We start from the raw sequence: 20,613 nt of genomic DNA on the forward strand, positions 1-20,613 counted from the left end.
GGGCTGCCCCCCAGCACAGCAGGGTCCCCCAAGGGGACCTGTGCCGGGGCGCTTGGATGGTGCATCTCCGGGATCCTTGTGCCTCTCCAGGGCCCTCTCTAGCTCCCAGTTCTGACTCCTCCCAGGAGAGGAGCCTTTTTCTCAGGAATTGGTTTTCCCTTAACAAACAGCAGCTCCCTGCTCCGCTGCCTCCCCTCTCCTGGAGCTGCGCTGCGCTGCCAGCTGTCCTCAGCAGGACCGGCCCTCTTCCAGCCTGACAGTGCATTTCGGAAGACAGCGGTGCTGTTTTTGCATCTCCTGTTCCTAGAAAATGCCTCTTCTTGACAACGTTATTTCCAAGTGATGTAATGTAACTGAAGAGAACAAACCCATGGCTGCCTCCACCATCCCGAGCATTGCGAGGCTGCGCTTCCAGGCTGCAGGGCCCTCCTGCACCCCTGCTTTCTCAGCGGTAATTTGGGGGTCAGTTCTTTTGGTGGAGGTAAATGGTGCATTTGCATGAACAAGAGGCGTTTGGGAAGAGTGCCCAGCCTGGCAGAGCGCACGGCCGACCGGCGGCATTGCTGGGGCAGGCCGGAGCGCATCGGACTGTCTGGAATGTGGAATGTAAACAGAGCGTGTTACCAGCAACAGCCCGGCTTCGTGCTATAACCCAAACCTACTGCACTGTCTCTCGGGACGAACAAAACCCACGCTCCTGCCTGCTCAAATTGCAGCCCAGGGGCCACTTGTCACTGACAATGTTGGATCAAATCATAACTGTAAATAAGCTGTGCCCTTTCTCCTCCCCACCACCCCCCAGCCCCAGCATTTTCAGCTATTGAAACTTCGGCCTCAGCCTCCGTAGCTTGTGCCCAGCTTTGGGAAGGGACATAAACATGTGCTGGGAGCCCCAGGGCTGATGAGCGCTGGCCCCAGAAGGGAAGCGCCTTGTGTTCCTCTGAGTCACCTGCCCGCCCGCCTTGCTCCAGACAAGCACAGCAGGGAACAACTCCACCGGCTGGCTATTTAAATGTTTTCATGCCTTTATGTTTTCAAACATCTTAAACCGATGAACACAAGCGTTGAGCACCTGCTCACGAGAGGCTGAATTTGCAGCACAACTCCTGAAGACTGTTTGGGCTGAAATCTCAAGGCAGGACTGGTGAGCATGAGCAGGGGCGGATCAGCCGGCAAAGGAGAGGAACCAGTTGTGATCCCATTCACCCCAAGCTTATGCAGTCATCATGAGGTCAGCCAGCCCTATGACCTGAAATAAAATTCAATAGCTTCAGCCCATGCCCTCCTATTCATTTGCAATGGGTGCATGCCAGGCTCGCCTGGGATCTGGCTCTGAGGTGCTCCATGATGGGAGAAGGGCGCTGCAGGTAGCACCCACGTTAGGTGATGGAAAGACGAGAGTGGCTGCCCACAGGTCACAGGGAGCTATGGCCAGCACCAGCACTGGGACCAGGAATCCTTCATCCTGCACCTAGCAAGGGTCTTGCAGACCCTCCGTCATCCTCACCGCCCCGATGGGGTCCTCCTTGCACAAGATCCTCTTCCTCGCAAAGGAGAGAAGTAGCATTTTCTCCATTTTTTGGAGGGGAAGGTTAGGCAGTAGGAGAGTAGCTGCTGAGTACACCAACATGCAGATCTGCTAACTTCTGCCTTTTCTCTCACCTTCTCCAAGAAACAGACAGGCACGTGGTAGTTACTGTCTCAGAGATTTGGGGTTAGATTTGTTAGAGGATGTGTTTTTTGAGGATGAGAAAGAGATTGTTTACATTCATGTAGCAAACAAATACACAGCAACAAGGCAGCAAAAATCATACCCTGGACATGGACTAGAGAGCAGAGTTGTTTGACAGGACTTGTGAAACAGGCTTTCTGCCAAAGCAACCCAGCCCAGCAGTGACACCTCCTCCTGCCTCCCACCAAGCGCGGCACAGTGAACCACTGCGGGTCAGTTAAGCCACACTTTTTATTGTATTGTACTCCATGCAATATGTTCATGTTTTATAGTATGACAGAGGGAGGGATAAAGATAAATGTTAGACATAAACAAAAGCAGAAAGGTCATTTGTAACAGGTCCTGAGAAGGAAAGGCACATTGTAACCACCGAATTCAACAGAACGGAAACCTTGGACAGAGGAAGACAACGCTGGAAAGCGAATGAGGGAAGGGGTGTTTCAAGTTGGGTGATGTGGAAGCAGGTTTGACAGCAATCTGCATTTCCCCACCCAACAAGGTCTGTAGTTCAAATGGGTTTCGGGACCTCAATATTCAACCAAACCACTTCCACACTCCCGTTTCCGGAGAGAGTCCAGGATCCCCAACTCCTCCAGGCTTAGTCAGCACCAAGGGGCAGCGCAGGACTCAAAGCTCCTTCCTGCAGAGATGAGCTGGGAAAGGGCAGCTGGCGGAGAGGCGGGAGGGAGGGCTGCCCAACGCTGAGGGACCCCAAGCCATCTCCCACATGGCAGTGCCAGATCATGGGAGCACTGTGGACCACGGCATCGCTGGTGACCTATGGGTATTGCTATTCGCCGAGATCAAGGACCACGAGGAAGGGAAGGCTGGGGGCAAAGGATGGGTACAGCAGTGAAACGGTTGGCACGGACACTGGCACACATCTCCATCAGGTCAGACACCAGAGGGACTGTAGCACCTCGAAGGGAAGCAGCAGCAAAACCGTGTGCTGTGCCTGATTTAAGGCAGCGATTGCCACTTGTGATCCAGTGCTGGGAAGCACGAGGTTCCTGCCAGAGCATCACGAAGGGCTCCAGGGCTAAGCTTGGATGCTGGGACCCTGACGGTGCAGCGACCACAGCACGCCCTCCAGCGAGCCACTCTCACGCAGCGGACACGACATGGTACTTCTGGGAACTGTCACCCAATGGAAATAAGCACAAAACCAGGGCAGAGGCTTGCAGCGCTGGACTTGCGCTATTGCTCCCAAGAGGCAACCAGGTGTGCGCATCTCCCCCAAGCACCCAGCCCAGCTGTGACAAAGATACGATGATGTCTTATCTTGGCTTGCAGAAGAAGAGATGGTTCAGCTTCACCTTGGGATCAAGAGCAGGGACAGTTCTGTCATCACTTGGCTGTAACAGAGCCAGCCTTGCTCCTGTAACTAGATGTTGAAGTATGTTTTGCATGTTAAAGGATGAACACTCAGCAGCCCAGATTTCTTCTTGAGCCCCTTTTCTTTAGTTCGTTACCTGCAACCCTTTCCCAGTCCCTCTAAGCCAACCTGAAGGTCGCAGCCAGGCTGAAATAGGCAGCAAGAGGACAGAAGCATGAGGCAGCAAGAGGGCTGAGCCTGATGCCTCTCCTGAGCAGCACAAGCTGGAGATAGGTCTGCCACCAGGCACAGGTCCCTCCCCAGGCAGGCAATGGACACAGGCAGCCTGCAGTGGCAGGGCAGGGATGGAGTTTGGGAGGTTTTACTCAGGCCTGTGGGCAGAGGGCTGCGTTATGTTGGCAGCGGGCAGCCCACAAGCACAGGCAGGCGCCAGGGCTTCGCCTCAAGCTGGTGACCAGGAGGAATAGCTCAGGGCCTCCCTGGCTGAGATCAGGCACAGGGTCTCCATCTCCAACCCACCCAACCAGGAGAGAAGGTTGTAGGAGCTTTTGTCTTTGCCTCCATGGACTTTGCGCTGGGCTCTGGGAGAGGGCTGAGCTGCCTCTTGGCCAGGGCTTCATTCGGACCGTGGCACAGATTGTAAACTTTAGTCCCTGCTGAGAGATAAGCTAGGTCTGGATTTGGCCTCCAGGCGAAAGGCTCTTTAGCTCATTCTGTCTGGCTGCAGCCCCCAGCAGCTGCTCAGGGCTGGCATGCTGGCAGCACCATCTCCTCCACCACAGCCGAGCCCTGGGACACTGCAAAATCCTGAGAGCTTGAGGGGAGATGCTCTGGGGTCTAGCTCAGGCCCTGGAAAGCCTAGGCAAAGCAGGACAGGCAACAAGCCAGAGCCAGGCAGTGTCCTGCCATCACAGTGCTACCTCTACATCCGACTGTGGCAACACTGAGCTGTGCTACGGGGTCATCATCTGCAGAGGTAACAGTGCAACATGAGGGTGTTCCTCCCTGCTGCTGGCCGAGGACCCCACAATGCTGCCAGCACCCAGGGCTTGGAGCAGCGAGGAGGCCAGCGAGCCCTGAGCCAGGGCTTCTTTCCAAAGGCCGTAAGGAGAAGTAATCAGCATCCAGGCAGAGGCAGGCAGCTCTAGCATCGAGTCCTGGAGACGGGCCAGGACCAGGTTCTAGAGGCCTTACCCCCGATGCTCTCAGGATGCGATGACAGCTCAGGCCTTACCGTCTGGGGCACAGACAGGGGTGCAGAGCTGGAGTTGAGGGAGAGGGGGGGAGCATTCCTCTTCAACTGCAGGAAACCACCCTGGTGCCTGCAAAAGCATGGGATGTCCCCTCATTGCTTAGGCCAGGGCTGGTGCTCTTCTCCTGAGCAGGCTGTGTCCACACCAGCACAGACAACAACAGCAGGGAGCAGAGACAGGAACGACGGCCCACAACCCTGCAGGGATGCCACACCAGGGCTATGTACAGAAGGCTGGGCAGGGGCTGGCATCTCCAGGGAGCAGCATCTGCGACTCAGACGCCTTTCATCCTGTACACACTCAGGCAGCATAAGCTCTGCCGCAGCCCCTGTGGCTGAAGCCTGCTCCGCACACGGCTCCTGTCTCTAGGCTTGAAGGTGTCACCATCCCAGTGTCTCCACAGCTGGTGCAGCAAAGCCCCCAAGGCACCACCATGGCCCACACGTTCTCACCTGTGCCCCACATGGGCTTGGGCAAGGCTCGGTGCCCAGCAGATGCTGCAGGGGATGAACCTGCCATGGGGCTGGGGCTCCTCCAGCACCTCCCTCTGTCCCACGAGGCTTAATCCACAGCATCTTCCCCAGTTGCCAGGAGGAAAGGGGGGCTGGTACCCCACGACTGCCCCTAACCAACATCCGCCAGCCAGTTCACAGCTGTTGCCAAGCGGAGGGGAGAGGATGAGGCGCAGATCGAGTCATCCCCTAGTCTTGTGATGGAGTTTGGTGGAAAAATTATCCTCTCCCACCCCTGGCTTGGGAAGAAGGGCACCAGGGGACACCATGTGTGCCCAAAGCCAGCCTGGCCCAGGGGCCATAGCCACGTTCACACATGGGCAGAGAGGAGGAGGTCGTGCCCACACTCCTGCACCACACGGACACGCTTAAAAAAGTGGAAGTTGTGAGTGTGGGAGGGGGGTTTCCTGAGACCACAGAGAAGCAAAGGCCGCGTTGAACAGTCAGGGACAGGCGCGCTGTTGTCAGAGCTGTCCTGCCTTAAGGCTGCAAGTGTTCCAGGTACTGCGGCAGTGGGTTCTCCTTGACGTATTTCTGAATGTACCAGCACGTCAGGTGAGCTTTCAGGTCTTCCTCCACCACAAAGTCCAGGGCTGCCTGCAACCAGCCAGAGAGGACAGATGGGTTACAACCAGCACCCCAGTCTACGCGCTCCTCTGAAACGTCCCGGCGGTCCAGACTCCCGTACCCCCCATGCAGCTGGGGGAAACGGCAGGTTGCCCTCATGTACCCACTGCACGAGGCAGCTGGGGGGAGACCATGGCTGTCCTACTACAGCCTCTACAGGGTCCCCAGTTTAACCAGAGGCATCACTCCCCGGTCCCTCTCACCACTGGGCTCACAGCTCCTCAGCTCTCCCTGCACATCTGTGGGCCTCAAAAGCAGGGCCCAAGGCAGGAAAAGGGCTCACGAGGGCCTTGAAGCTTTGAGATGAGGGGGTCCAGCCCCCACGAGAGGCACTGCATCAGCCCCTGCAAGGTGGGCGTGAGGGCTCTTCGCTGCGAGGAGGAAAGGGCCGAGCCCGGGCGAGCAGCTGGATGTGCTGGCCCTCACCCAGCCCCTCTCGCTGCCAGAAATAGGAATATCTGACCACGGATTTCCAGCTGCCCCGCCAGCCGCCCCTACCTCCCATCAGGGCAGGGACAGTTCCCGTGGGACATGCCTGCAATGCCAACGTGACGGGGCCTGGCTTCAGCCAGGGTCTCTAACCACGGCCGGGATGGCGACAGCTTCTGCCCAGGGGAGAAGGGGTGGCTGGGGCCATACCTTTGCGAGGTGCTTGGCTATTCCTCTCCCTCGATAGGCGTCCGGTACTTCCGTGTGCTGCAAGTCCACGATCCGCTTCCCCACATATTCATAGAGCAGCACCGCCTTGTCGTGGCAACCTGGGGGATGCGAGAGAGGGGTGAGACATGGGATGACCCCAGGGAGCCCCAGGGCCGCCGTTGGATGGAGCCGTTCACCGGGGAGCCCACAGCAGGGAACAGGCAGCTTTGGGACTGCTACAACAGCCACCGCACGGCTCCTCGCACCCACGGGAACAGCCGTGGCGCTGGGTGGTCTCACGCAGTGGAAAGGCTCAGCAGAGATTTTGCTTTTGGTGACACTTGGACATCCCTGTTTGTCCCCCCCGTGAGGTACAAGCAGAGGCAGATCTTCTTGGCTTTTCCAAGCCCCTGGACCTTTTCTACTGAGCCCTGAATCAAGGGCTGATGTGCCAACGCAACATGTTTAGGGTCGGAAAGCAGCTGGCGGGATGGGGTGGGATGTGTTGATAGGGGAGTGAGCAAAAAGAGGAGGGGGAAGAACAGGACAAAGCCAACCCAGGTAACGGCCAATTCCTTTCTCTCTACAGCACAGAGTTTTTTGTTGTGGCATGTAAAACAGGACAAGACTTCTTGGCCTGGTGTTGCAGCATTTGGACAGGCATGTTTAGGGGAAGATGCTGGGAGAGATAATCCCACAAACACACAGGAAAGCGCACACAGGCGTGCAAGGGGGTTTCTGCACACACATTTATATGCACACAGGCTTCCTGTTGCAACACCCTGACCTTTCTCACAGCAGTTCAGTTACAGGAAAAAAGTTTCAGCACACGTGTAAATCAGAGGCAAGCTAATAACACCCCTCCGGCTTTGTCTGCAGAATGCAAGCTTCTGTCTTCAGTGCAAAAGCAAACATTTAATTTCTAGAGGGTTTCTGTATTTAAAAGTGAGTTTCAGAAATGCAAGCTTCCAATCAAAGAGACACGCTCAAATAAAATAATGGAAACTTTTCCTTTCCCTCCAATGGTTGTTGGAGGGTGAAGGGCTGCAAGGTTCACCTGCGTTTACTATATTCTTTAGTGTGCTCAATATGCTTTATTTTATTGTGTTTCAGCTGACAACTCCAGCCCAGTTCCCCGATCCCTGTATTTGAGAGGCACTAGAAAAGAGCCTATTTGAATTTTGTGTTTCAAGAGAAGCAGCTCAAGTCTTTGTTCCTGCTCCTTGTAGGAGCATCTGCCTACATCAGATGGAAACTTGCACATTTCCAGCCTGAGTTTATTCCTTCTGGTTTCTACCCACTCGTTCTTGTGCCAACATTGTTCTTGGGTGGACATAAATAATTTCCCTCCCTGCCATACCCCCCAAGTATTTATAGGCATCAGTCCTGCCCCTCTCAGCCTCTAGTTCACCAAGCAGCCAAGCTCTTTTAGACTCCCTACCTACCCCAGAACCCCCCCATCTCAGGACAGAGGGTTTGGGGTGAACAGCTGGGACGGGCAGAGGTAACGGGGTGGGGAAGGGGCTGAAGGGGTGCTTGCCTCTTCCCCATTCGCAAGAACAGTGCAGATGAGATCCTACAGCCCCATTTTACAGCTGCAAATATTTGCGGGGAAAAAAGGGAGAACCACAGCATTTCCCAGTGTGGATACAGGCACCCAAACAGAGCCAAGGGAGCAGCTACGAGCCCTGCTCTTCCCCAGCAGCACAGACCTGTCTCACGCAGAAGAAAACCTGCCCAGATCGGGGCACAGGCAAAGCCGGGTGCCCTCACCCTCACATCAGAAGCAACACGTTGGGCAGCAGCTTTCTTAGAGGTGCTATTGGCAGATCTGGAAGCACCAAAGGCTGTGAAATGCTCTTATAACAGTGGCTTTCACATGCTCCAGACCTTCCCCTCTGCTGTCCTCCCAGGCCAAAACTTTGCGTAGACTCTACCTGAAGTTTTGATAAGTTCAAAATTAAATCCTTCTCTAAGTGACGATGGAGCAAAAGATTATTGGGTTTTTTAAAAAAAATTAATACTTTTATACATTATATTTATATATGATCCATACAGAAGTATCACACCCAAAAATGCATTTTAAAGCAGAAGATGATGCAGTGTTCGAAGAGTCTCAGATCTGCCCTGGACAGACTTTCCCTCGATGTTCGCTGTGTCACAGTAGCATCACAAAACCCCAGCCAGGACTGGAGCCGCAGGGTGCCACCCACGTACAGATGAACACACGCAGAGCCCAAAGGATTTTACAACTGTCTCTGCAGAAAAAGCCAGTGCTGCCAACACTGCGGGAAACTGCTCCCAGTTCAGAAAAACATCCTGGTTCAGCCAAGTACATAAATGCATCTGTACATGCTCACCTCAGCGATGGGACCCCGAGTCACCCAGCACATGAAATCAGGGACACTCGTGCCATAGGGTTTGGTGCGGGCCCTGCAGGTGACACCGACGGCTCGAGAGGAGATCGCTGCTGTGTCCCCACTCCTGTGCAGCCCTGGGGCTGGGCAACGTCGAGCATCTCCCAGTTCCCCATCTCCAGCTCCCCGCTGCAGGATGGTGGGTGATGCAGAGCCACAAACAGAGCACCCAGGCTGCGAGAGGAGCTGATGGAGGGGGACAGCCAGAGATGGGTGGTTATGCTTAAAGGTCACCGCAAATACACCCTGCGGTTCCTCCAGGCAAGAACATGCCAAGCCAAACCCATAAGCTGGGCACAGCTGGATACACGGGACTGCACTGACACGGGGGCTGGAAGTGGGAAAAAGCCCTGATCAACAAAGGAGAGACAAGCCGGGATCCAAAAGGATTTCAGTCTTGTGAGACAGCATCCCACCCAGATTCTCCACTGTCTGCTGTCAGGCTGTGCACTCACAGCAGCCCTGCCTCCGCAGTAATGCCGGCTCACAGCACACGTCCTGCAGGAACAGCCTCTCCTGGCAGGATCGAGATCCCTCTTCCTCTACTGGGCAAGGCTGAAGGTGGCCAACAGCTCATGAAAGCAGGGGAAGGACCGGCCGGCGGAAAGCCTGTTTCCTTCAAAAGCAGCTGCTCTGCACATCCTCTCCACACCATCCTCACGGTGGACAAGAGCCTCAGGGAAAAGCAGGGTGAAGGAGGCTGTACCCCCAAACTGGGACTGTTCCTGGGCTCCCTATGAGCAGCTCCAGGCACAACCCTTGTTTTCCCACCAAAAAGCCTCCCTGGAGCCAGAGGGAGGAGATGGGGAGCAGAAGCACATTGCTGCAATAACGATGCTGAAAGAAGCCTTGCTGCTCCGTACCTTGGGCACAGGGGGCTGCCCCCGGCAAAGGGAACACTGCAAAGCAGGGGGAGCTGGAAGCAGCGCTGACCCCTCGCAGGAGCAGCCCAGCCCCAGCTTGTCCCAATCCCCCTGTCAAGAGAGGGCACGCAAGCAGAAACCACACCGAAACGTGGCATAAGAGGGATGCCGCAAGCTGGCCTCCCGCCTGTCTCACCGCCCCCTTAGACTTTGGGGCAGGGATTTTATCAGCCTGCACAGACACAGCTTGGCAAAACAGGCTCAGGTCTTGGCTGGCCCAAGCAGTGCCCCGTGAGCCGGATCATGACGTCTGACTCGCAGACACCCCTGCGCAGCACCTCGGCTTCAAGGCCACCGTGAGCGAGGAAGTCTGAGTCAATGCAAATCAGCACAGCAAGAAAGGAGCAAGAGGCTGCGCGATGAAAATGGCAGCAATGGCAGCACAGCTGGTCCCCAGCCCTCCCTCCCTGGAATCACAGGGTGCACGGGGAGGGGGAAGCTTTTCTGGGAAGTGGGAGAGAGACCAGGTCTAAACTTGCTCTCCACGGAGGGTTTCCACCAGGACTGGTGGCACAGAGCTTCCACCCAAGCAGGGCAGACAGCTTCGGGCAGCAGATGAGGCCCCTGCACCACAGGCTCAGCCAGACACAAGTCCCTGAGCTGGGCGGCTCGTGAGCCGCAGAGGAACGAGCAGCGAGCCCGGCCCCAGCCCTGAGCTGGGGAAGGGACACGGCAGGCATACGGGAAGACGCAGGCACCCTGCTCCAGCCCATTCTTCGGTGGTCCCCTCTCCTGGGCGTGCATGGTACCTGCGCAGCGAGGGGATGCTGCAGCACTGGCAGCACAGCAGGACCCGTCCCCCCAGCCTGAGGCCTTCTCCCTCGTCCCTCTGTTCTGGCCCCAGCCTACAATACGCCATTGTGTGCCTGAGACTGGAGCAGAGCGGGGGCCTGGCAAGGGCTGGCTGCTGCCTACGGGCCAATTTCTGCGCTCACCAGCCTTTGGAGGCAGCCCCTGAGGGCCAGCCGCCTTGGGGCACTGCTGCAAAGCCATTCCCCAAGAGCAAGGTGGGAGAGAGCAGGCGCCAGCCCCATTTCCCACTCCCAGACCCAGGAAAGCCCAGAGGCAGGCAGCAGCTTGGCTCTTCCGGCTGCTGAGCTGAAAGGTGGCTGCCGAAAGCTGCGTGTGGGGCGAACCGAGAGGACAAGATGTCCCAAGGAGCGCGTGCATCCCAAGCCAGGGCTCGCTGCAGGCTGGCCTTGCTCCCCAGGGAGCCTCTGGCACGTTACTACGGAGAGAAAACACAACAGAGCACAACAGACAGCGCAACCGTGACCGAGGGGCCTCGCTCGCAGGAGCGGCAGACGGCGGGGGGGCCGCTCTGGTTTGAAGCGGTTTCCTGTTTAGGAGCTCTCTCAAGGCAACTGAGGCACAGGAGAAGAGCGGGGCCACCTTGGTGCAGTATCCGGTGGCCAGATCCCTTCATGCCTGCTGCAAACGCGGCAGCTTTCCCCTCCTGGAGGGCATCTGCCCCGGCAGGGAGGAAAGCACCAAGGCACGACCTGCTCCGGTTTTCCTAATACACCCGAGCCTGGATTCCTGACAAGGAGCTCTCGAGACTCAGATCAGCAGCAGGCAAAGCAGGAGCTTCCAGCCACTGGATCCTGCCCAAACCCAGCTGGGGAGGAGCGGGAGGTTGGGGAAGTGTGGCTTGCTGCACCCATGCATTGAATGAACAGGAGCACTGGTGTGCAAGAAGCCCGTGCGTCCCTGAGGAACCGGAGCTGCTCGGAGCGTGTGGTGAGCCCATCTCCCAACTGGAGAGCCTGACGTGTTTGATGGGCATCAAGAAGTCAAAGAGGCTGCTGCTAAAAGGGCTGTTCCCCTGCCCCAAGCAGCTGTGCCAGCAGCTGGAATGACCGGCCGACTACTTTGGGGTGGGGGTCTCCTCGGGTTTCTTGTTTTGACCAGAAATTTTATCTCGGATCCAAAAAAAACCCCAACTACTCCTGACAAAACCAGCCTATATGATTCCCATCGAAGTTTTTAGCTTTGACAAATTGATGTTTTCCAACACGGTCGCTGCATCGGGAGGTTTCTGGCTAGCTTGTGCTGTTAGTCACATCTTAATGGATTTCAAATCCAGTTGGGCTTCTTTCTACCCTCCTCTCAGAGGGATAACGAAGCTCAGTGAGGTCTGGTTATAATCAGCTTTACTTTCAGCTTCTCAATGCTTCTGCATTTGGGATGCAAGGAAAAAAGGGAGCGTGTTAAAGTGAAGCAGCTGTTTCTATCAGAAGCCACGTGCAGCAATGAGGGGAGAGAGGGGAGCAACGAGTAGAGAAGGGAAAGACAGGGCAACCCAGAAACACCAAATGCAATTCATCTTGCATACAAGGAGGGAGTCCTGACATGAGGTTACATGGGGGTGCAGAGGCAAACACAGGACGATGCTGAAATCAAACACTTTCACAACTAATTCACGGCTTTCACAGTGTCTCGGGCCTCTTGCTATGGGGATTTCTATGAAAATACCACCACAAGAAGTTTTCTACCCAACATCACACTACCGTAAACCACCAAGCCATCAGCCCAGAGACCAGCTATTACTGGAGATGAGCAAAGCCTGGCTCCTTGGTCCACAAGCCCGATGCACCTGTGTTTTCCCAGAGCATCACCCACACCCCACAGATAGCTAAAATTAGGACCGAGACACCAGAGACAAGCTGGCCCTGGAGCCCATCGGTGAGCTGCAGGTTCACCCCACGGGTTGCTGCTCATCTCTGCCACAGTGCAGTAACAGGGGACAAAAGTGCTCTCAGAGGGACACGTGGGTCACATTGACACTAAAATCTGTGCCTGGCCCGTTTCTTGTCATTCCCCCACGTGCAGCAGGGAAAACCTGCCAGAGCATTCAGCACCACTGATGCCGGTCGTGCCAGAAGCGGGAGCGATGAAGAGAGCAGTGGAGGACATAAACACCCTGCCACGCACTCCCACAGAGACGGTGATCTTCTAACCGCCTTCCAGGGCTTGGCTGTTATCAGCAAATGCCTAACAAGAAGGAGAGACGGATCACCCACTCCGCGTGGATGTTAGTCAGCCCAGTGGCAGGAACGCCGTCACACCAGGACGCTGCTCAGCTCGGCTTCCTTACGTGGCTGGCACTGATCTCACAAAAAAAGGGTTCGATCTCCCTGAACTCCCGGAAAAAAACCCAACCCTGATCACAGGGATCCACCTACAGCCCCGGGGAAGGCCGCGGCTTCCCTGAGCCGCGGCGGTCCCTTCCTGAAGCAGGAGGTTTTGTGCTGATTCACACACGACTCCCACCACGGGTCCCACAGTTGATTCTCTCACTCTGGAAATTCATCCTCTCCCGACCCATCCCCGCTCAGCCACCGAACGCTACTTGGCCCACAGCGTGGCTGGCAGAGGTTTTATTCGGCAAACCACGACAAAAAGATTACATTTCCCTAATAACTGTTGGTCCTTAGCTCTCCCCTCTCTTTCACACGCGTACGAACTTCGCCGACAGCGACAACGCTGTGTTACAGCTCTCGCGATGGCAGTGAGGACCCGTCACCTGGGACCTCGTTCGATCTCCCTCTGTTCAAAATAAGCAGTTGGTGAAATTGTTTTCTCCGCACCCAGCACACATATCTCCTCCTTCCTTGCTCCACCACTGCGGAGCCTCCAGCCTGCACTTTGTAATTAGTGGTTGAAATGAAAATGGGGTGGGGGGGGAAGAAGAGTCTAAAATAAAATCCAGACTATTCCTGTTGTTTTATTGAGAATGCCTCCTACAGTCTGTATAATTTCTGAACTACCCATTTTATTTTATTTTATTTTTAAAAGGCAACTACCCTGCAATTTATGTAGGGCAGCGAGACAGCCTCTTTTCCCAGAGTGGTTCTCGGCATGACAGAGAGGGAAGAGGCGTTGGGATCGTTGAATATTTGGGATTAACCATTAAGAGGATGTCTGGAAAGGAATCGGCATGCCATAAAGAAATGTCAGAGGCACCTACTTCTCCGTTCACTCTGCCTGATACCTGACAGATCTGTTGGGGGGTCACCGTGTCACCAGATCTCTGCAGCCCCGGTCCCATGGATGCTCACGGCAGCTTGGCTCTGTGCCGTGGATCCTACTGACCTAGGTAGGATCCCACACTGCCGGGGCCTCCGCGGGGCTTCCCCCCAGGAATCCCACCCGAAAAGCCACCGAGCAGCACATGCACTGAGGAACGTCCCCCCACACCAACCTGGCGTGGCACCTCCATGTCACCCAAAGGCAGCTGCTCCTGGAGGGGGGGGGGCAAGCTGGTCCCCCCCCAAATCTGCCCAGGCCAGCATGGGGTTCCACCCCCCAACACCAACCAAGAGACCCCCCAGATCTCCTGGGCCAAGCTTTCAGGGGGGCAGGAAGGACATGGGGGCACCAGCACAAACCAGGGGCACTGGGGAAGGTACAGGGGGGCTTAGAAGAGTATCGGGGGGCACAAGGGGGGGCACACGGTGGCAAGGTGGGGTGTACGAGGGAAGGTGCTGTGGGACACAGCAGCACTGAGGGCATGGGGAGCAGAGGGCGAGGGGGGGAAAATGGGGGAAAATGGGGGAAAATGGGGGAAAATGGGGGAAAATGGGGGAAAATGGGGGAAAATGGGGGAAAATGGGGGAAAATGGGGGAAAATGGGGGAAAATGGGGGAAAATGGGGGAAAATGGGGGAAAATGGGGGAAAATGGGGGAAAATGGGGGGTTGTAGGTCCCGGGAGCCCCAGGGAAGTAGAAGCGGGGACCGAGGGGAGCAGGGAAGGTACCGGGGAGCCCCGGGCCCCCGTCCCTTACCGTTCAGCCGCACGGTGAACTGCCGCCGCTTCCGATCGTGCTCCACCTGGATGGGGCAGCCCTGCTCCAGGAGGCCGAGCGGCGCCGAGTGCGCCATGGCCAGGCCGGACCGGGCCGAGCCGTACGCGACACGGAGCCCCGGCAGCGCCGGGTCCCGCCCCGGAATCCCGAGGGCGGCGCCGGGGGAGCGGGAGCGGTGGCGGCGGGGCCGGGCCGGGCCGTGGCGGCGGACGCCGCGGGGCTGCCACCGGCGCGCGGCCGCAGGAAACCAGCTGTGCGCCACGTGCCCGCGGGCCAGCCAATGGCCGCGCCGCCGTTTTGTTTTGGTACAGACGTCCGGCTCTTAAAGGGGCCGCGCACCCCCGAGCCCACCGCAGCCCAGCGGCGGGCCCCGGCGCCCCCGCGCGGGGGGGCCACGGCCACGGCCACGGCCACGGCCACGGGCACGAGCGCACGTGCACGTACATGCGCTGCCACTGCGGCCCTGATGCTCTGTACTGGTATTGCACTGGTGGACTGGTCCTGCGCTGGGTACTGTGTACTGGCTTACTGGTACTGTGCTGGGTACTGTGTACTGCCTTACTGGTCCTGCACTGGGTACTGTGTACTGCCTTACTGGTACTGTGCTGGGTACTGTGTACTGCCTTACTGGTACTGTGCTGGGTACGGTGTACTGCCTTACTGGTACTGTGCTGGGTACTGTGTACTGGCTTACTGGTCCTGCGCTGGGTACTGTGTACTGGCTTACTGGTCCTGCGCTGGGTACCGTGTACTGGCTTACTGGTCCTGCACTGGGTACCGTGTACTGGCTTACTGGTACTGTGCTGGGTACTGTGTACTGGCTTACTGGTACTGTGCTGGGGCCCAGCACCGGGGCACTGGTACTGCCCCGCTGTGCCGCCTGCTCTGCAGTAGTTACTGTACTGGGTACCCTGCCCACGTACTGGGATCTCTGCGCCAGCGTACTGGTGCTGCGCTGTTGCTGCCCTGCTGTACTGGTACCGAACCAGCACCCGGCACTGGTGCTGTGCCGGTGCCCTTGGCTGACGCTGCGCGGTGTGTTGGAAGCCCCAGGTCGCAGCCCCCGAGCGATGCTCTGCCCCCCAGGAGCGGGCCCTTTCCCAGGGCGGGGGTCTGGCTCAGCCCCGCTGCAGGGCGATGCCACGTCCTGTCACCCTGCAGCACAGAAAACCCCAGAAAGCACCAGAAGGCTCGTCAGGGTGCCCACGCTGCCGCGTGAACAGCCGGTTTCCAGGTCCTTCTCCCAGCAGTCCCAAAAGCAAGGGAAACCTTGCGCATCCGCTGTCACGGGACCCCACAGATGCCTTCAGGGGGGACACAGATGCCATAATCACTGTTTGTGGGACGGCTGCACTAAGTGCACCCTCCAAACCAGAAGCGCTCGAGCTTCTGCGCGCCACGCCGTGTACGTCAGGGTCAGCTCAATAACCTCGTGTATCCACCATGTGCAAAAGCGAGGCAGGAGATAGGGGGGTTTGTCCCCATGCCCGTGGAGCTGTAGCAGCAACACCTCCATATATTTGAAACAAAAGCTCTTGGAGGCAGGAGCTGAGCCTGTCCGAGGTGTCTGCACGCCGGCTGCGCAGCGGGGCAGGCTGGCGGCTGCCTGTGCAACAGGAAAAGCAGCAACACCTAGAATTAATCTGGAACTTGTAATAGTTCACTGGCAGCTATTCTGCACCTAAATACTGCCTCGTGTAGCTTGGCCTTTGTTTACTCATCCCTTTGGCTCCTGCTCCCTGAGGTAGAGTCCATCAGCTGATTAATTCATCAGGCCACTCGATTTGTTTGGTTTGTGCCGCTCCATCGGCCAGTGCCGGTGCCGGCATCGTGCCCGTCGGGGTCACGGTCTCCTGCTCCCGTCGAGCACAGGCGTCCGCAGCACCCGCCGGCCCGCAGAAACGGGTGGCTGCTAGTGGAGAGGACTTCACTGCCCTCCTCCTCTAGGAAAGGCTAGAAAATGTCGGTGGTGGGATGTTGTCCCTCTCCTCATCCTCTCCCTGGCAGCCTTCGCTCCACCTGTGCTCCCGCACCACCACGGTGCAGGAAGATAAAGACAGCACAACACCCGGAGCGGGGGAACGCAGGGGAAGACAAACACGCTGCAAAGAGCCGGGCCAGGTACAGCTGCGGTTTTGCAGGGAGGAAGATGAGTGGCACAAGCCCGAGGACAGGGGGGAGCCTGGGGCAGGGGGAGAGAGGGGCCTAATCCTGCACCCCGCCTGGAGCTGCGAGGGAGAGCTGATGCCCTCCAGCACACAGTGGTTCTTGGGGGAAAGTCAGTCGCTTTGCTGGGAAGCGCTGGGAGAGAGGGGAAAGGAGAAGCAGGTTTTGCATAGACAAAGGCGAGGGGGTCCCCGCTGCCTTTCTTGGCGATCCCCCCCCTCCCGATTGCTGTGCCGGGGACGCCCCGTCCCGCCGTGGGTGGATTTCCCAACCAGGTCTGGCACAACCCTGCAGCGAGGGGCCAGCGCCGAAGCGTCGAGTGCCAGCGGCAGAGATCCCAGCGTGTCCAGTGAGGTCTGGGGTGCACCCGCGCCTCCCTCTCTCCCTCCATCGGGTTTTCCTTCCAGACCCTGCAAACCCACAGGTTTACCTACAGCACCCTGGAATCGCCTTCCAGGGGTGCCAAAAAATCCAGCACCCTTGCCAAAATTTCTAGGAGCACTCGGGCTCCGCTGGGATGCTTCGCTCTGCCTTTGCCTGCGATTCCCTCTGCCTCGGGCCAGCAATTACAGCTGCCTCTGATCTTTCAGATACACTTCTCCAGCAAAGAGTCTGCCGGGTCCGAAGGAGGTGCAGGGGAAGGGAGCCGTGCTGGCAGGCACTGAGAGGCTGCAGAAGAAAAGGAGAGGTGCTCCCAAGAGGTCCCCATGTCCTGCCAACAACGAGGAGGTGACCATACGCTGCCTCTGGTCCCTTCCTTGCAGCCCGCGGGGGTCCGTGGGCTCCCTCCCCAGCCCCACGCCTTCCCACCCTGTCGGATTTTGATGCCAAGCGTACCCAAATTTCCATTCATGCTTCTGCAGCGCTCCTGCGCCGGGAGGCCTCGGAGCAGGCGACAAACCCCTCCTTGTGAAGTGCCCGGCGATTCAAGGTGGGTGAATAAAAGCCGGGGCGGTTGTTTCATCCACCCCTGTAATTGCAGCCGGGGCCGGTGGCGATCTCCAGCCGTGCCTGGGGATGCAGGCGGAGGAATGGCGCAGCACGCAACGTGCTTGGGGACAGCAGGGTCGTGCCCTGCGCTTGCAACGACACCGCAGGTGCTGCCAGCGCCGAGGGCGGGTGTGGAAGCCGGTCCCACCGGTCCTCGCAGGTCCACGTCCAGCTGCACGTTTGCGAAGGTGCTAACGATGCTCTGCCCTGCAGCAGCACCCCTCAAATCTCGCACCCCAACACTGGCCCAGCCCAAACCCGTTCGGATCAGCCGGGCTGGAGTTCAAACCTCGTTGTTGGTTCAGAGATTTGTAAGGCTGAACGCCAGAAAGGTCCACTCTGCTCCCACCTCCTGCTTGCCCAGCCCGCGCAGCGACATCTGCAGCTCTTGCATCAGAGCTAATAACCCTGCGGCTGAGCTGGAGCGGAGTTTTTTTGGAAAGCCTCCTCGCCTGTGTTGAAGGACTTGAAAGGTGGTGAATATACTACGTCTCTCGGGAAGGTAATTGCTTTCCCTATTAAAAAAACCTGTAATTTATTTCCCATTTGAACTTTTCTAGCTTCAGTTTCCATCTGCCGGATCTTGCGCCATCGCGGCTGGATTCCAGGTCCGTTTGAGGCACCAGTCCTCTGCACAGACGCAGACCCCCGTCCGTCCAGCTCCTTCCCTCCTGCAGCGATTCCCTTGAGCTGGCTGGTTTTGAGGCAGGTTTTCCAGCCCCCAGACTGGTCCAAAATGCTCTGCAAAACGCAAAGCTGAGGACAGGCTGCGACAGACCAGCTGTGATTTCACCAGGGCTGTCCGCAGCCGCCACCTCTCCAACCCCTCCTTTGTATCTGTATGGATCACACTAGGAATTTCAGCCAGAAAATGGCACTCGTAATCTCCTTTTTGCTTGTTCAGCTGCATCACTCGCGTCCTGTTCAGCCGCCACGTTCTGCAGCCCAGCGCGGGTGTTTCGGGGAGCATCCTCGCCCCGGGACGTGCCACGGCACATTGCTGGGCTAGGAGGGATTGATTCCTCAGTGACTCGGAGAGGAATAAATCCCCACCGATTTTTCAGCCAGACCCACCGGCGGGACCCAAGGAAGGTGCGATGAGCTTGCCCGGTCTCAGCTGCACAGCACCATCCTCCCGCCCACACCCCCGCGCTCCGTGCCCCCATGCCAGGCACGTGGGGCGAGGCACGGCGCAGAACGGGGACCCCCTGGGCCGTGCTGCCGGCGGGGCTCCGCGTCCCAAACGCCGCCTTTGCCCTGCGGGTGCCGCGGCGGGGTCACGCCGGTGGCGGGGACAGCGGGGACAGCGGGGACAGCGGGGACAGCTCTCCCGCCCGCCCGCCTCACTTCGCCCTCTCAGCCTCGCCTGAGAACCGCGAAGCTCTTCCCACGGAGGAAAGTAGCCACGCCTCCTCCCCGCCGCTGACCAATCCCGCCGCCCGGGGGCGGAGCCTGCCGCCCGCCGCCCCGCCCCGCGGCTCTTCCCCGCCGGCCGCCGCGCTGGGCCGGACTCCGCCGGGCGCCGCGCTCTGCCCGGGCGCAGCGGGGCCGCCGCCAGCCATGTCCCTGCCCAGAGGTAGGGCCGCGGGCCGGGGGGGGGGTCCGGGGGGGGAGCGGGGCTGCGGCCGGGCTGAGCCGCCTAGTCGGGTCTGGCGTAACCCGCGGGGACGGGGCTGTTGCCCAAGCCGCCGGGCGTGGGCGCCCCGCTGCCGCCGGCCGGGGCTTCCTCTGGGTGGGCCCCGAGTGCCTTCCCCTGCCTGGTGCCGGCCGAGGGCCGCGCAGCTCTCCGCCTGCAGCCTGGCATCGCTCGCCGGGGCCGGCGCCGGGCTCCCGCGTCCCCCGGAGCTGCAGAGCCCGGGGCGTGTGTGGCGCTGCGCGGAGGGGAGCAGGCGGCCCGCGGGGGGGGGGGGGGGGGGGGCAGGTCCCGGTTGTGTAAAATAACGATAAAACCCCACAAGTTTCAGCTGCCGCAGCCTCTTCTTCCCCTGAGGGAAACCGCCCGTGGCAGCCCAGCAAAGCGCCGCGGCCGCCTTGGAGCAGCGCGTGCCGAGCAGGGCCCTCGTCTCGGCCGGCCGAGGCGGGAAGGACGGGGCCGGGATCCCCTTGGTCTCGGTGGCCGGGGCACGGCCGCCACTCGATGCCGGCATGTGCCGGGAGCGCCGCGGTGGAGCGTCCCATTGCCTCCGCCATATGCGGTTGGCGAACGTGACCGTGTGTCACGGGGGTTATTTATAGAGCATCGCCGTGACTAAGGTGGCCTGGTCCCCGTCCCAAAGGTGAGTGCCGGCTGGCAGGCGTCGGCCTGGATGACACCGGGGTCGAGGAAGATGAGGAATGGCTTCGCTGGTGTCCTGGTGCTCCGGGGAGCCGGTTGCATCAGCGCCGTGGGCGCAGGCTGGACGGAGGAGGGAGCACACGGAGTACGGTTGCTGCCTCTCTTATCACCAGAATAAAATTTGAGGGGGTTTTCCTTGTTCGGGAGTGATGCGCTGGAAACTTGAAGTCAGGAACCATGTGAGCAGATGAACACACCTCGGCGTGACTTTTTTTCCCCCCCTCTTTTAAATGATCTGTGTCTTAACCGGAGGGAATGCGGACCTGAGTTTCCTGTTTGCTGGCGAAGCAGGGTGTGAATCAGCAGCAATTTACGGTGCTGCTGAGCGGAGCTGCTGACTCACAGGTAGGAGCACATGCCTCCGGCCGCCGTCCCGCGCTGAAAGGGATCAACCCGGCTTCTTAAAAAGCCTCTCACCGGGACGCTGGAGCCCAGACCTCTCGCTCGGCTCGCAGGTGCCGTGGGCGGCGTGTGGATGTGTGGATGGAGGGAAGAGGTGAGCCTGGCCGAGGGACTGCTCGTGTCCGGCGGGAGACGAGGCCCCAGCTGGGCCCGGGAGGATTTCGGGGGAAGCAGTCTGGCTGACAGCAAAAGGCGATGCCTGCGGGAGCACCTGGAAGCATGGTGCTTTCCTCGGAGGAAGTTTGGAACCCTCCCGTGTCTGCAGGTTTCTGGTTGCACGGGGCTGTTGGTTGTGATGAACCGGTTCATTCATACAATTGCTCCTAAAGTCCTTTGCTGGAGGTGTCGCACGTGTGCTGAGTGCGCCCGGTCTCTGCTGACCACTGGCAGCTCCCGGTCCCCGTTTGACCCGAGCTCCTTTGCCTTCGTTAGGACAGCATTCGGCACAGGGATTGATCCTGAGTGTGCGTAA

At 58.6% G+C, this 20,613-nt stretch overlaps 1 protein-coding gene across 1 annotated transcript; it reads right to left on the reverse strand.

The window, feature by feature from the left end:
- Nucleotides 1-1,945: 1,945 nt before the first annotated feature.
- NATD1 (N-acetyltransferase domain containing 1) lies at nt 1,946-14,324 on the reverse strand. The gene is made up of 3 exons (XM_059826358.1): nt 14,228-14,324; nt 6,100-6,218; nt 1,946-5,430 (listed from the first exon to the last, which is right to left on the reverse strand). The coding sequence occupies exons 1-3, from the start codon at nt 14,322-14,324 to the stop codon at nt 5,314-5,316; spliced, it is 333 nt and encodes a 110-aa protein (XP_059682341.1). The 3' UTR covers nt 1,946-5,313.
- Between the last annotated feature and the right edge of the window lie 6,289 nt (nt 14,325-20,613).

Source organism: Gavia stellata, chromosome 18 (assembly GCF_030936135.1).
Source record: "Gavia stellata isolate bGavSte3 chromosome 18, bGavSte3.hap2, whole genome shotgun sequence".
NCBI lineage: Eukaryota > Metazoa > Chordata > Aves > Gaviiformes > Gaviidae > Gavia > Gavia stellata.

Excerpts from the sequence above, each read along its gene's own strand:
- NATD1 (XM_059826358.1), bottom strand. The coding sequence starts at position 14,324 with ATGGCGCACTCGGCGCCGCTCGGCCTCCTGGAGCAGGGCTGCCCCATC. Across the intron at positions 6,219-14,227 it reads GTTCACCGTGCGGCTGAACG|GTTGCCACGACAAGGCGGTG; the intron begins GTAAGGGACGGG and ends CGCATCCCCCAG. Across the intron at positions 5,431-6,099 it reads TAGCCAAGCACCTCGCAAAG|GCAGCCCTGGACTTTGTGGT; the intron begins GTATGGCCCCAG and ends GGCTGGTTGCAG.